The sequence below is a fragment of the Hevea brasiliensis genome, chromosome 6 (assembly GCF_030052815.1).
Source record: "Hevea brasiliensis isolate MT/VB/25A 57/8 chromosome 6, ASM3005281v1, whole genome shotgun sequence".
Classification (NCBI taxonomy): Eukaryota; Viridiplantae; Streptophyta; class Magnoliopsida; order Malpighiales; family Euphorbiaceae; genus Hevea; species Hevea brasiliensis.
This window is the reverse complement of record NC_079498.1, coordinates 5,908,286-5,921,115: the sequence shown is the minus strand read 5'-3', so window position 1 is coordinate 5,921,115 and position 12,830 is coordinate 5,908,286. Positions and strand designations below refer to the sequence as shown.

The 12,830-nt window shown below is 28.3% G+C and overlaps 1 protein-coding gene across 1 annotated transcript; it reads right to left on the bottom strand.

Annotated features, from left to right (window-relative positions):
- Positions 1-3,328: 3,328 nt before the first annotated feature.
- LOC110660245 (protein SOSEKI 5) lies at positions 3,329-6,920 on the bottom strand. The gene is made up of 5 exons (XM_021818475.2): positions 6,694-6,920; positions 6,357-6,592; positions 5,880-5,949; positions 4,920-5,771; positions 3,329-3,854 (listed from the first exon to the last, which is right to left on the bottom strand). The coding sequence occupies exons 2-5, from the start codon at positions 6,583-6,585 to the stop codon at positions 3,668-3,670; spliced, it is 1,338 nt and encodes a 445-aa protein (XP_021674167.2). The 5' UTR covers positions 6,586-6,592; positions 6,694-6,920; the 3' UTR covers positions 3,329-3,667.
- Positions 6,921-12,830: the final 5,910 nt, after the last annotated feature.

Below are 12,830 nucleotides of genomic sequence, written 5' to 3'. Positions count from 1 at the left end.
TGTTGATAGAGGTTGAAACTAAGAGAGCTGTATAGGGGATCAGCTTCCGTATATATATGTGTGTGTATGGATGTGACATACGGGTGTGTGAGTGCTCAAAATTGCTTTTGATGTGATTATGACTTGTCTTGTTGGAATTGTGTGAAGGTGTTGCATTCATTCTTAGGGATGCACTAGACTTAGGTAGTGATAGAAATTGTATGTAAAATCAATATCTTACTCTATGAGTTAAACGCTTACTCCTATTCATCCATTTTTCCAGGTTACAGGAGAGCTTATTTCTTGTGTCTAACCTGCTTTCTATCTCGCAGGTCTATTAGCTGTTATTTTTATATTTTGTATGGTTAAATTTGAATTCTAAACCTCCACATGTGTAGAACTATTTTACTTAGCTTGAGATTATAAGATTAATTATTCTAGAATTATAAACTTATCAATATATGTATGTGGAATGAGTGGATGGATGATCATGTTGAATGAGGGAGTTGGACTCCCATTTGATCTTATATTGAGTTGTTGATGATTATGAGGAAGAGCTGAGCTTCCGATATATATGTATATTGTGATCACAAGTCGGGTGAGCTAAAAACTCTCTGTTAGATGGTCTAGTTTATGATCGAACTCTGTCCGGTTAATTTCTTGAAAATGGACTTGTACATGGGTTTCAAGGTTGGGCTAGAACAGTAGATTTACTACAGGCTTTTGGGGCCTTATGCTGACCCAAGTCCTAGTGCCGGCCCGATTCATAATTTGGATCGTGACATAATTATTTTCTAACATTTGATTTAGTGAACTATTTAATCTTTTCATATGTTTTTATGTTAGTCAATTATTAAGAAAATCAAAATATTAAAATGAATATGAAATTCTAAAACTATCTTCACTAACATTTTTTTTTTGAATTTTTAAAAAATTAAAAAGAAAAAATAATATTTGAAAAATATTTCTTTAAATTTCTTTCTTGAAAATAAATTTTCTTCGTATTTATATTTTGAAAATTTACATGTATTTTAGATTTTTAATTAATTTTTTTAACACCAAAATTAAGAACTTTATAATTTTTAAAGTGAATATTAATAAATTAAATTTTATTGATTGTATTATTTGTCAATGGGTTAGAAAAGATACTTACTAGTTAGTATGTTACACGTTTCTATGTTCATAGTTCAGTGCGAAACTTTGATTTTTTTTTTTTTTTTTGTAAAAAAAGAGTGAAGCTTTGAATTTGAGATAAATTTCTTGCCCTAATTAATTAATGATTAATGAAATTAATGATCATATATGATTAATAATTAGTCATTGTTATATTGCAATTCTTTATCTATATTTCTCTTATATTGCTACTAGTTAAATCTTTGCGCGTTGCATAATATATTTTAAAAATAGATATTTTTAATATAATTTTAATTTTTTTAATTGATTTTAAAATATATCATTTTTAAATTTTTATAATAAAATAAAATATAAAAAAATTAAGAAATATTAAAAAGAAAATTTATAAAAATTTAACAATTAACTAAAAATTAATTAGATAAACATGAAATTTGAAATAACAATATTAATAATAAAGATATTTGAAAAAAAAAAAGAGAATTAAATATTTAATATAAATGACAATAATTATTATAATTATAAAATATAATATCTCTATATGATAAATACTATGTAGCACTACTAAGAAAAAAATACATCCACTTGTCAACACCATAAAAAATATGTCTGCTTTATATATATAATAAATTGTGTATTTTAAATTATTATTTTTTAATTTATTTTCTAGATGGATAATAAAACTAATTATAATGCACTTCAGCCTAAGTAGGCTAGGTTCTAAATATTCAAATAATTCAAGCTTCTGATAAGATGGAGGGGGTAGACATTTTTATTTTTTTTAATTAAATATTCAAAGTATAGAAAAGGGTACAAAATTAGAGAGCAAACTAGAGGTAGTAAAATATTTGTTAGAAACTTATGAAAAGTTTGAAGATAAATTTGATATAAATATATATATATATATTTATTTATTTTTATTATTAACGTTTTCACTGTCATCACTGTTTGACTATGTTGCTACTATCATTACTATCCTCATCCTATTACTATCATCATATTATCACTATCGTCATTACTACTACCATCATCATTATCACTATCACCGCTGTCACCATTATCACTACTTAGCCATTACTATCATTCAATTACTAATCATTATAATCAATACTACTTATTATTAACACTATAAATAAATTAAATATTAAAATTAAAATTATCATTATATTATAAAAATTATATTTTTATTTTGATATTAAATATAAAAATAAAATAATAATTATATTATATTATATTGTAATATATTATATAATTAATTACATTGTATCTACTAAATGTAACCTTAATATTGGTAATATTTTGAATCCACTCAATGAAATTGAATAGAATACAATATACAGATTCAAACCTCTTAAGGATTTAATTAGAAGATATATTTTATAGTAAAAAGAAACGAAATTTAAAAAAATTAAATAAAATGACATAAACACACCCTTTCAATGTGATTTAAAATTTATTATTTTAATAATTTATTTTATAAATTAAAATTAATTCATTTATAAGATATAAAAATAATTATAATGTTTTTATTGAAAAAAAAAAAAAGATTGGGACCTCGGTAGGCTGGAAGATGAAAAGCAAAAGCCCGTTTAACACAGTTTTCACTTTACATTTAACCCAACCCGATCTGATCCAATAAAATTTTAACAGTTGGATCGAGTTAACAGCGAATCTTATTTCAACCCGTGAATAGTTCTAGGCGACTTCTGATGCCAGTTAGAATGAAACAACTAGAGTTGAGCATAGTTCTGTTCGAAAAATAAAAAATTAAATTTAATATAAAACAAAATTTTTAAGTCAAATCAAAACGAATTGAAATATTTAATTTATTTTTAACTTATTTTGGATTTAATTTTAATTATATTTCTTATTTTTACACGTTTAATATTAATTTTATCAATCACTGCTTCCATTTACAAATGGGAAAAGGGTAGAATTCATGACCATACAATTGGCCAAAATTTCTAGTAACGACCAAATGATATGGCAAAGCAAGGTAAATAATTAGGTCATAAAAGTTCTCAGTGCACCACCATTTGTAACGCACTGAATTGCTTTGATAGATGTCTCGTGAGTTGCACCAAATTGCCGGAGTAGCACATTCCCGGGCAGGCAAATACATCTCAAATCCCCAAAGCCTGGCCGGCATTGAAAAACCAGAAATAGTTACCCAGCTCACGTGGGTGCTTAGAAACCATCAAGCCAAAAGTAAACGACATTACCAAGGACAAAATTCTGTTTCCCATGTTTTAAGAGTCAACAATTATATCTAAGTAACTTTAAACAACTAGGATTTAACACCTAATCACCGAAATTAAGGCACATGTAGCATTGACCCTAAGCCTAATGCTCCAAACTCAAATGAAAATTTTACAAACTCCAACAAAGAGAGCCTCCTCCCTTTATAGGATTTCCCAACTCTCGCTTCAACCCTCAATGCAGTCCACCATTTCAGATTTAGCGTATTCATTCCTATCTGTTCTTTTCTTGTTTTCTTTTTACCTATGCTAGTTTTCAGTTTCAAAGTTACATATACAAAGCTAAGTGTTTCTCACTCTCATTTAGCTTCGGATTCGACTTGCTGGATCTCGAATCTTTTGCTCCCCAGTTGATTATTCGCATTACGTTCACCAGAGACACTAATGTTGCTCTCTTTCTTGGTTGGCATTGCCTTTGGTTTCCTTGGTATGCACTTGATGCGTTCTCCCTCTTCTTCCTGTCCAGCCAATTGCAGCTGCGAACTCCTGTTCATTAACACATTAAATTAATTGAATCAATAAAAAATGAACCAACTAACAAAAACAATTAAGAACAAAACAATATGAATGCTGTGAGAAGCAAACTCATTTCAGTCAGGAAACAATATTTTGTCCCTGTCCCTGCCCCTGACTTCAACCTCACGTGTCTCAAGACTTTATAGAATTAGCAGTAGTTTTAATGCACTGTTTCTGGTCCCCATATATGTAGAATTCAATTCTGAATCGAAAATGGAGCAGAATACAGATGCCCCAGAAATAGCGAGGCACCATTAATTTGGATGGTGAGAAGTTAATGAAAAAAAGTAAATTCAATTAGTTGCACAGAAAAGTGATTGGAGTAACAGGGTGACATGCATATTACGTACAGCCAGTTATGAGTTTACTATTCGTGTTCAGACAAGTGAATAGCTATATGTCTAGCTGGATGGTTTTTCATGCAGAAAACTCGTACGAATCTTGATTCTTTTATTCAAATCAAGCCAAAAAGGCTAACAGAGTATCAATGTAGTTCTGACAAAGAATCCCAGGAATGGCAAGGCAAGAAACCAGAACGATGCACTTTGCAAGCAAAGATTGAAACACTTTCTGAATGAAAGTTCAAATCAACACTTGCTCCATTGCAAGTGAGTAGCAGCAATCAAATCAATTCACAAAGTGAGTTTGGCTGCAATTGAGGAATAGGAGACATGCATTATGCAAATAATTGCCTACAATCCTGCATCTACTCGGACACTGAACTATTAACCATTAACCCATGTTGCTAAATCATATTAGCTGTGTACACAAATTCACACAACATAAATTTATTGAGACCCCAACCTTAGAAATGCATTGAGGTTATTATCATTATTATTATTACTATTATTATTATTATTATTATTATAGTTGAATATGAACTTAAACCGATTTCTAATACTACTGAATTAGGCATTATTATTATTATTATTATTAAATTCAGGAAATTGATACTTTTTTAGAAATGAAATTTGATCAAGTTACTGAAATTAAATAATTATGAGCACAAAAATGGTTAAATAATCACTTGCGTACCTATCTGCATCGTAGGAGTTGGACCTCTTCAAAGCGGAGACTTCTTCTCTCTTGGTCTCAATCAAGCTCCCACTAAAATACTCCTTGTCTTCCAATCTTACCCCTCCAAAATTCGTAAAATCCTTCAATGTACCCTCCCGGTTCCCTCCTACACGTGGCAACCTCCCTTTATAGTGTCCGATCAACGAAAAACCCTGCTCCTTCACCGCTGTGGCTCCGCAGTCCCTAAATGAGATAGAACCGCAAGAAATCAGCTGCATCAGTACAGACGACGCTTTCATCCTCCCACTGTTGTCCACCGTCCGATTCAAATTCTCCTCATTTTTGTTCCCGGTGCTTAATATCAATCGCCCATTAGCCTTCATCAAAGACTCTAATGTCTCGGGGCTAGAATCCGACTGCGGAGGTGAGATCTCAATTTCTTCTCTGTTCGCCTCCGGTTCTGGACTTTTCTCTTCTGGCAATTCTTCAATTTCCTCTTCTTGCTTTTCTGGCCTTTTCCTCCTCTTGTCATCAGTCTGAGTTGAAGCGTCAGCGGCGAGTTTCCGAGTCGACTCGGAGAATGGCTCAGTTTTATAAACCTGATACTCATTAAGATCAATGGAACTCCAGGATTGGTTTCTTCGCCGCGTGATCACAGGAAAATCCGAATCCTCACTGGACGATGACTTGTGAATCTCTGGCGGTTTCAGGGATCTGGAAGACGACGTAGTTTCGAGGAGGAGAGGTTTGTTAATGTTTATAGAAGGATCAAGAAGCTCCGATCCTTTGAGAACGTACTCATGGCCGTGGGCTGGATAGATGAAATCGTTTTCGGCCAAGTCGTGCCAAACGAAGCCGTTCTTGTAGCTCCTGGTGAGTCAAAGATGGGACAGAATGATCAGAGGTGAATATGAAATGGTAATTAGATTGGACGGTTGGGAATGAATGAATTTTTCGTTCTTATAATATAAGTTTTACCTTTTAGAGGACCATGAGTAGAGGCTAGCCATGCCTTTACCTCGAAGGATGTTCAAGCGGTTGATGACATCTGCGAAAAGCAGAATTTTTTAATATCAAAGAGGTTTAAAATATTCTGTTTGATTGCCGAGAAAATGTGGGGAAATGCAAAAGGAAGTGGAAATCTTAAATACTCAATGTTTACTGATTTAAAATTTTGTTAAAGAGAAACACATAAATCCAAATTTTCTTCTCTTCCCTATAGTAGATGCGGAGTTTCTCGGCATACAAACAGAGCTTGTTAAAACCTTTTCAACTGCCGTCTCAGATAAGAAAGAAAAAAAGAAACGAGAAAGCTGAACTAAAGTTTCTCTCCCTCATTTTTGAATTTGAAATTTGCCAAAATGCAAAACCTTTTCTTCTCTTTTCCCTCATTTTCTCGCCAATAGAAAGCAAAACGAGAAAGCAAAGAGCAATGGAAGTTTTAATGTCGCATACCTCTGAGGTAGAGACCTTCGGTGGAAGAGAGAGGGACCTCCATGAAATGGGGATGCTCAAGGTGGCCATTTCTAGAAAGATAATAAACAACAGGGACTTTTCTCTCAGTATCCTTTTTGGGTTTAGGTTCAACACAGACTCTGGTTCTCTCAGGAGTGGTTTCTCTGTCCTTGAACTTCCTGGGAATCTGAAGCAACTCTGTGTTTCTTGCTCTAGAACTGACCGCCATTTTCTCTCTGCAACAACAATTCAAAAAACAAACAAACAAAGAAAGAGTTAAAGAATCTGTTATTTGTAAAGAGAAAGAAAGAAAATAAGCGCTGTGAAAGCGATTTACCAGAGAACAGAAAGTGATAGGAGAAGAGAAGACAGAGAAAGAGAGGGAATGAATTAGAGGAACCTCAAGAGTTATAAGAGAGAGGGAGACTGAGTCATCGAGGAAGGTGTGAAAGTAGGGAAATATTTCAAATGGGGATGCGGCAGACAGCCGCTACACTACACAACAATTTTGAGAGAGAGAGAGGGGCTCTGCCTATGTCTTTGTTTAGAGCTCGGTAGCTCCCTGCTGGTCCGTGGCATAATTCCTTCAATTTTTTTATGGGCAATGGTACTAAGGACTAAACAATCTGATATCCAAGTCATAACGGTGTCGTTTTCTTCGTTTGAATCACTGATCTATCCTGCCTACCGCAGTAGACCTCGCTGTTTAGCAAATTTGGCATCTTATGCTACTTTGCCATTTATTTTCTCTAAAATCAACTCAGCATCGGTGTAAGATTTTTTTTTTTTTTTCTTCTCACAACTAAAAAATTTTATTTTGTTTAATTATTTTATGTTAAATATTTAAATTCATCCATTATATGGAGCTAATATTATATTAATAATATGATATAATAAATTATTAATTAATGGGTAAAAAGACAATACAATATATTAAGTTGCAAACTTGGATATCATCTTGTTAGTAATTACATTTTCTTAAAAAAAAAGTGCATTTCATTGCAAGGTAAGCCCAGAAACAAAGGGCTCAAAGCCCATAAAAAGCAGCCATCACAAACCCACGTCAACAAGGAGGACTCCTTCAGATAGCAAAATCAGCTGAGGAGAACTTGAAACGAAGGGGAAGCTGCAACAGCAAAAAATGAAGCACAAAGGGGCATCAATCTGGAGTCAAAGCTCCTTAATCAAGATTTCCAAACCACTGGACTAGGACCAATGCTGGATAAACCAAGAAATGACATGACAAAGGACAATGGCCAGATAATCCCTCCGTCCACCAACATGCAGTAGACACAAAGCAATCCAAACACAGCCCATGGTAATATATTATTATTATTGTTATTGTTATTATTTGAAAATGATGAGTCTATTATTATTATTGTTATTATTTGAAAATTGGCGTCAATGAGTTAGGTTGAATAATTAGGTCACGACATTGAAACTTTGAAAGGATAAGGCTCTGTATATGGCTTTTCTAGAGGCGCTGATTTTGGGTTATCCCAATTCAAAATCGTTCCTCTCAATTCAACCAATGTCATAATCTTCACATTGCATGTGCTACCATTTTAATTTATTATTTTATGGTACAAGGAATTATTTTCTAATTATCTTGATAAATTTATTAAATTAAAAATTAATTATGAAACACTCTTTGAGATATTTTCTAAAAATACACTTTGATTTTTATGTTAAATTAATATAGAATTGAATTTTAATATTCAAAAAATTGAAATATGTTGACACTCAACGCCAAGAAGCTGACCAAAGGGCGTTGTGTAGGTTCACACGTAACTTTGACCCATAACACATTGAGAAAAAATAAAGGCGTCTTCTGCAGAGGATTTTTTTTTTTTTTTTCCGAATAAAGCACTGTATTTAATAACTGGGGAAAGGATATGGGTCCCATGTCCAGGTGGATACTGACGTGAAACTGGGAGGGACCCATTACAGATTGCCATCCGAATCATAGCAGTCACAGAATGAGTGGACGGTCCAAAATTACAGATCAGCTTAGAATTGGATGTGGCAAAATCTTTAGGTGAGGAGTTGGTACCAGCAAGTTTCATGTGTCATCGGACGGTGAGGATTTGTCTTTCCATGATGCAGAACAAATCTTTGATCGATATAAAAATCGATTTGATTCCTTTGTATTTTGGTAATATTATATTGTCGGTTTGCTATGATATTGGAGGTTAGGGGTGAGTAATTTTAATTCGATTTGAAATTTATTTAAGAATTAAAATTGAGTCTAAATTTTAATATAATTTTAAATGACTCTTTATTATTTTAATTTTGATTCAGTATAATTTTAATTTAATTTTTAAAATAATTTTATTTAATTATTTAAAAATATATATTTAAATTAGTATTTAAGTTTTAAATTAAATTATTAATAAATATATTATATTTATTAATTAGATAATATTTATTAATAATATATAAATATAATTATGAATTAATATATATATAATATAATAGTATATTTATAATTAAAAATTATAAAATAATTTAATTTATTTATAATTAAAATTATTAAAAAATTTTAAAAAATAAAATACAATATTAAGCTATATTTAATTCACATATATAATAAAAATATATAATATATTTAAAAAAAATATGTTAAAATTTAGTTATCAATTCGATTTGATATAATTTCTATTAGTTTTATATATTTTTTAATTCGATTTAAAACTCAATAAAATTATGCACACTATTATTTAAAAAAAATATTTTTTAAAATATAATAATTTTAACTCTTTAAGGCGAATATCTAACACACACACATACTATAAATGAGGAATTTGAGAGAGAAATTCATATTCCTACATGCGGTGTTGCAATTTTTCAACAAAAGCACAAAGTTGGGAAGAAAATATGCGAGATGTCTGAACTGTTCATCAAAAAGAAATGGTCGGTAGTCCAAACACCAGCATTTTTAGTCTTCACTTCCACGTGGAACTCAACCCGTGCATTCACTCGCTGCCGGATTTTAATCACAAAACTCGTTGAATAGGTTTTGGCACCGACGACAGAAGTTGGTGGCTGCCCTGCTTTAAGCATCTTCTGTAAGAAAGCGGCTAGCTCCCTGTCCTAGGGGCGCCCTTTTTTTTTTTTAAATCTACATTGCAAGATCTGTATATGAGTTGTCTAGAGGAATTTATACGAAGACAGCCAAATTCAAATTATTTATTTTATAAAAAATAATTTATTTTTCATAAAAAATATATTTTTTAAAAAATACAAAAAACGAAACGAACGGAAGCTTTTAAAATACTGTGTAACATTTATCTATTATTGTAAAAATATTGTGTTACAATCTTTATTTTTAATTATTTAATTCTTTTAAAATTTTATAATTATAATATATTAAATTTAATTATTAATAATTTTAAATTAATATATTCAAAATAAATTTTTTATGGCAATTCAAATAATCCTAAATATATGTGCAAGTGTAGAGGTCTAGAGGGATTTTAACATAAAAATGGATGTTTATGAAAGGCCCAAGCCCAATGAATCAAGAAACTTCTGTTACTTCAGCATAACTGAGGGCCAATCCACACCCACAAAATAAAGCCCAAACATATGATTTTTAAAAGTGAATAAATTATATAAACAGTACCTTTGTTTGAAAGAATATATAATAATAAGTTACTTAAATTTTAATTCATAATATAAAATCTCTTAATTTTTAATTTAAATAATATAAAACTTTTTAATATTTAATATTAATAATATAATACCCTTATAATACCCAATAATCAGTTTTTAGATTATATATATATTTATATTATTAATTTAACGCTTAACAATAAAAAAAAGTTAATTATTCTCTTTCTATCTACAATTTTGGCAATCAAATTTACACTAATAGACACTTTAATAATACAAAATTTGCTTATCTGAAATTATTAATTTATGAAAATATATATTTTTTTAATTTGATAAATAACATACAAGTATAAATAACCTAAAAAGACTATGAAGGTCACAAGAAATTTATATTATTTAAATTAAATATTAAAATTTCATAATATAAATTAAAATTTAAATATTTTATTATTTCATACCCTTGAATTAACCCTTTTAAGAGTCTAGGATTTTCCAAGCTGAATCTTGGAGCTGTACTCCATGTTGAGATCATATAATTTTGCATGAGATCATTTTAATATTATTAAATTAAAATTTGTTGATTATAGTATTTTTTTTAAATGTTACTTTAAATAATTTTTTATTAATGTTTTCAAAAAGTTAGTCTTTTATTGTTTAATAATACCAAAAGTTTATTGATTATTTAAAGCAGAATGACTAATTGGATCCAATTTTAAAAAATTTAGACCAAAGCCAATGATATTTGACTAATTGGCTATTGATCTTTTATGAATTGAATACTATTTATCTAACTCAAAAGTATTTTAATGTAATAAAAAATTATTATCATCATATAACTTTTGAATTAAAAAATTATCCATAACATCCCATAGAAAAATCAATCATGGCAAAATTTATTTTGATACATAAATTTTTATAATAATCATATATGTGACTGATAGTTTAATAATGATTTTCATAAAATAAATTAGTAATAATAATTTATTTCAATAAAGACTTGCATAGTTACATTTTTTTTGAAATTAAAATTACTTATTTTATTCATTAATTAAACATAATAAATATAAGATTATAAGTATCTATTATATCAAATTTATAATTCAAAATTCTAGTAGATTTATAAGATATATATATTTTTTAATTTAAATGGGATAAATATTTTTCAATAGAATTAAGAAATATATTTCTTATTAAAGTAGAACTCATATTATCACGTTATTTTATGTTGAATTAGATTCTTAATTAAATTAAGACAAGAGAACTAATGTTATAAATATCAATATTATGAAAATGTTATTAAGCTTTACTCATTTATAAGATGGCATGCCATTTGCAATCCATTATAAAAGAGACTTTAGTTTAAGGTAAAATAATCAAAGTAATAAATATATTAGATTATATTTAAAAAAAATTAAGAAGAATTAATTAATATATTTATTATGAATGATTATGATATGAAAATTTTCTTGAATGTGATTAAGTTAACTGATAAATAATTTTTAAACTTATAATAATAGAAAAAATATATATATTTATGGATGTAATTATATATTGAAAGGGTAAATTATATAAATTTTTTATTATATTATTATGTACAGTATATTCTTAGACCAATTAACATTTAACAGCAAAACAAAAATTGAAATAGAGTTATCAAATGATTGCAAAAGAGATATGTGTTCTGCCAGCAAGTAGGTCAACAAATAACAATGAAATTTTTTTAATACATAGGCTATAAAAATTACATTTGACTTTTAAATAATAATGGTCCACCAAGTTCATGCGTTTTGCTAATGCCTTACGAGCTAACGAAAAACAATGGGCTGCAAGTGAATGGAGAGGACATGTGTCCAAAAATGACACAATTTTATGAGTCTAGGAGGATCAGCCGCCCCCTGCTCGTCTCCCGCCATTTGTAATTGCGATTATTATTTATTCTATAAAATTTAATTAATTAATAATAAAAATAAAATAATTAATAAATAAATTTATTTATTTTTTTAATATAAAGATTGGATTTTTCTCATTCATTTTAAATTATAATTTATTTATTTTTAAAAAAATAATTAATTTATTAATTTTTTTAATATATTCATATTTAATATATATTTTTATTAATAAATATATCATTAATCAATTACAGTTAGAGTAATTAATATGAATGATATTAGTGAAATGTATACTAAAAAAAGAATAAATTTTGGTTTAATAAATTAAATTTATTACTTTAATAAATTAAATTTTAGTTTATCATTAAGATTATAGCTAAATTTTTTAGTTGGCTAATAAATTTATAGCTAAAAACTCTTTTATTAAGAAAAAAAAAATCTTTGTGGATATATTTTATAATATTCAGTTGTTTCCTGTAAAATACAGCTAGTTTTAAATTTTGAAGCTCAATAAAAATAGAATAAAAAAAAAATAATAATGATCTCATATAAGATAATTATTTGAATTATTTCATGAAATAGTTATTTCTTTTCATAATTATGTTAATTTATTTAATTAAAAAAATATTTTTTATTAATTTATTTCTTGGACGTTTCAAATGTTAAAAATTTAAAAAATTTTCAAAAAAATACCTTCACAAAACAAACAGTGCCTTAATATTTAAATTTTATAATTATTTTTGTTAGAGAGGTTCTAAATTTTTTAGTTGGCTAAAAATTTATTAGAGCCAAAAGAATTCACTTTCAAACTCTTTCATTTAAAAAAAAAAATCTTTGTGAAAATATTTTATAATATTCAGTTTTCATTATTTCTATTTGCATTGAGCTTCAAAATTTAATTAGCTGTATTTTTTTTTTGGGGGGGGGGGGATCAGATAATTATTTTGAATTATTTCAAGAAATGGTTATT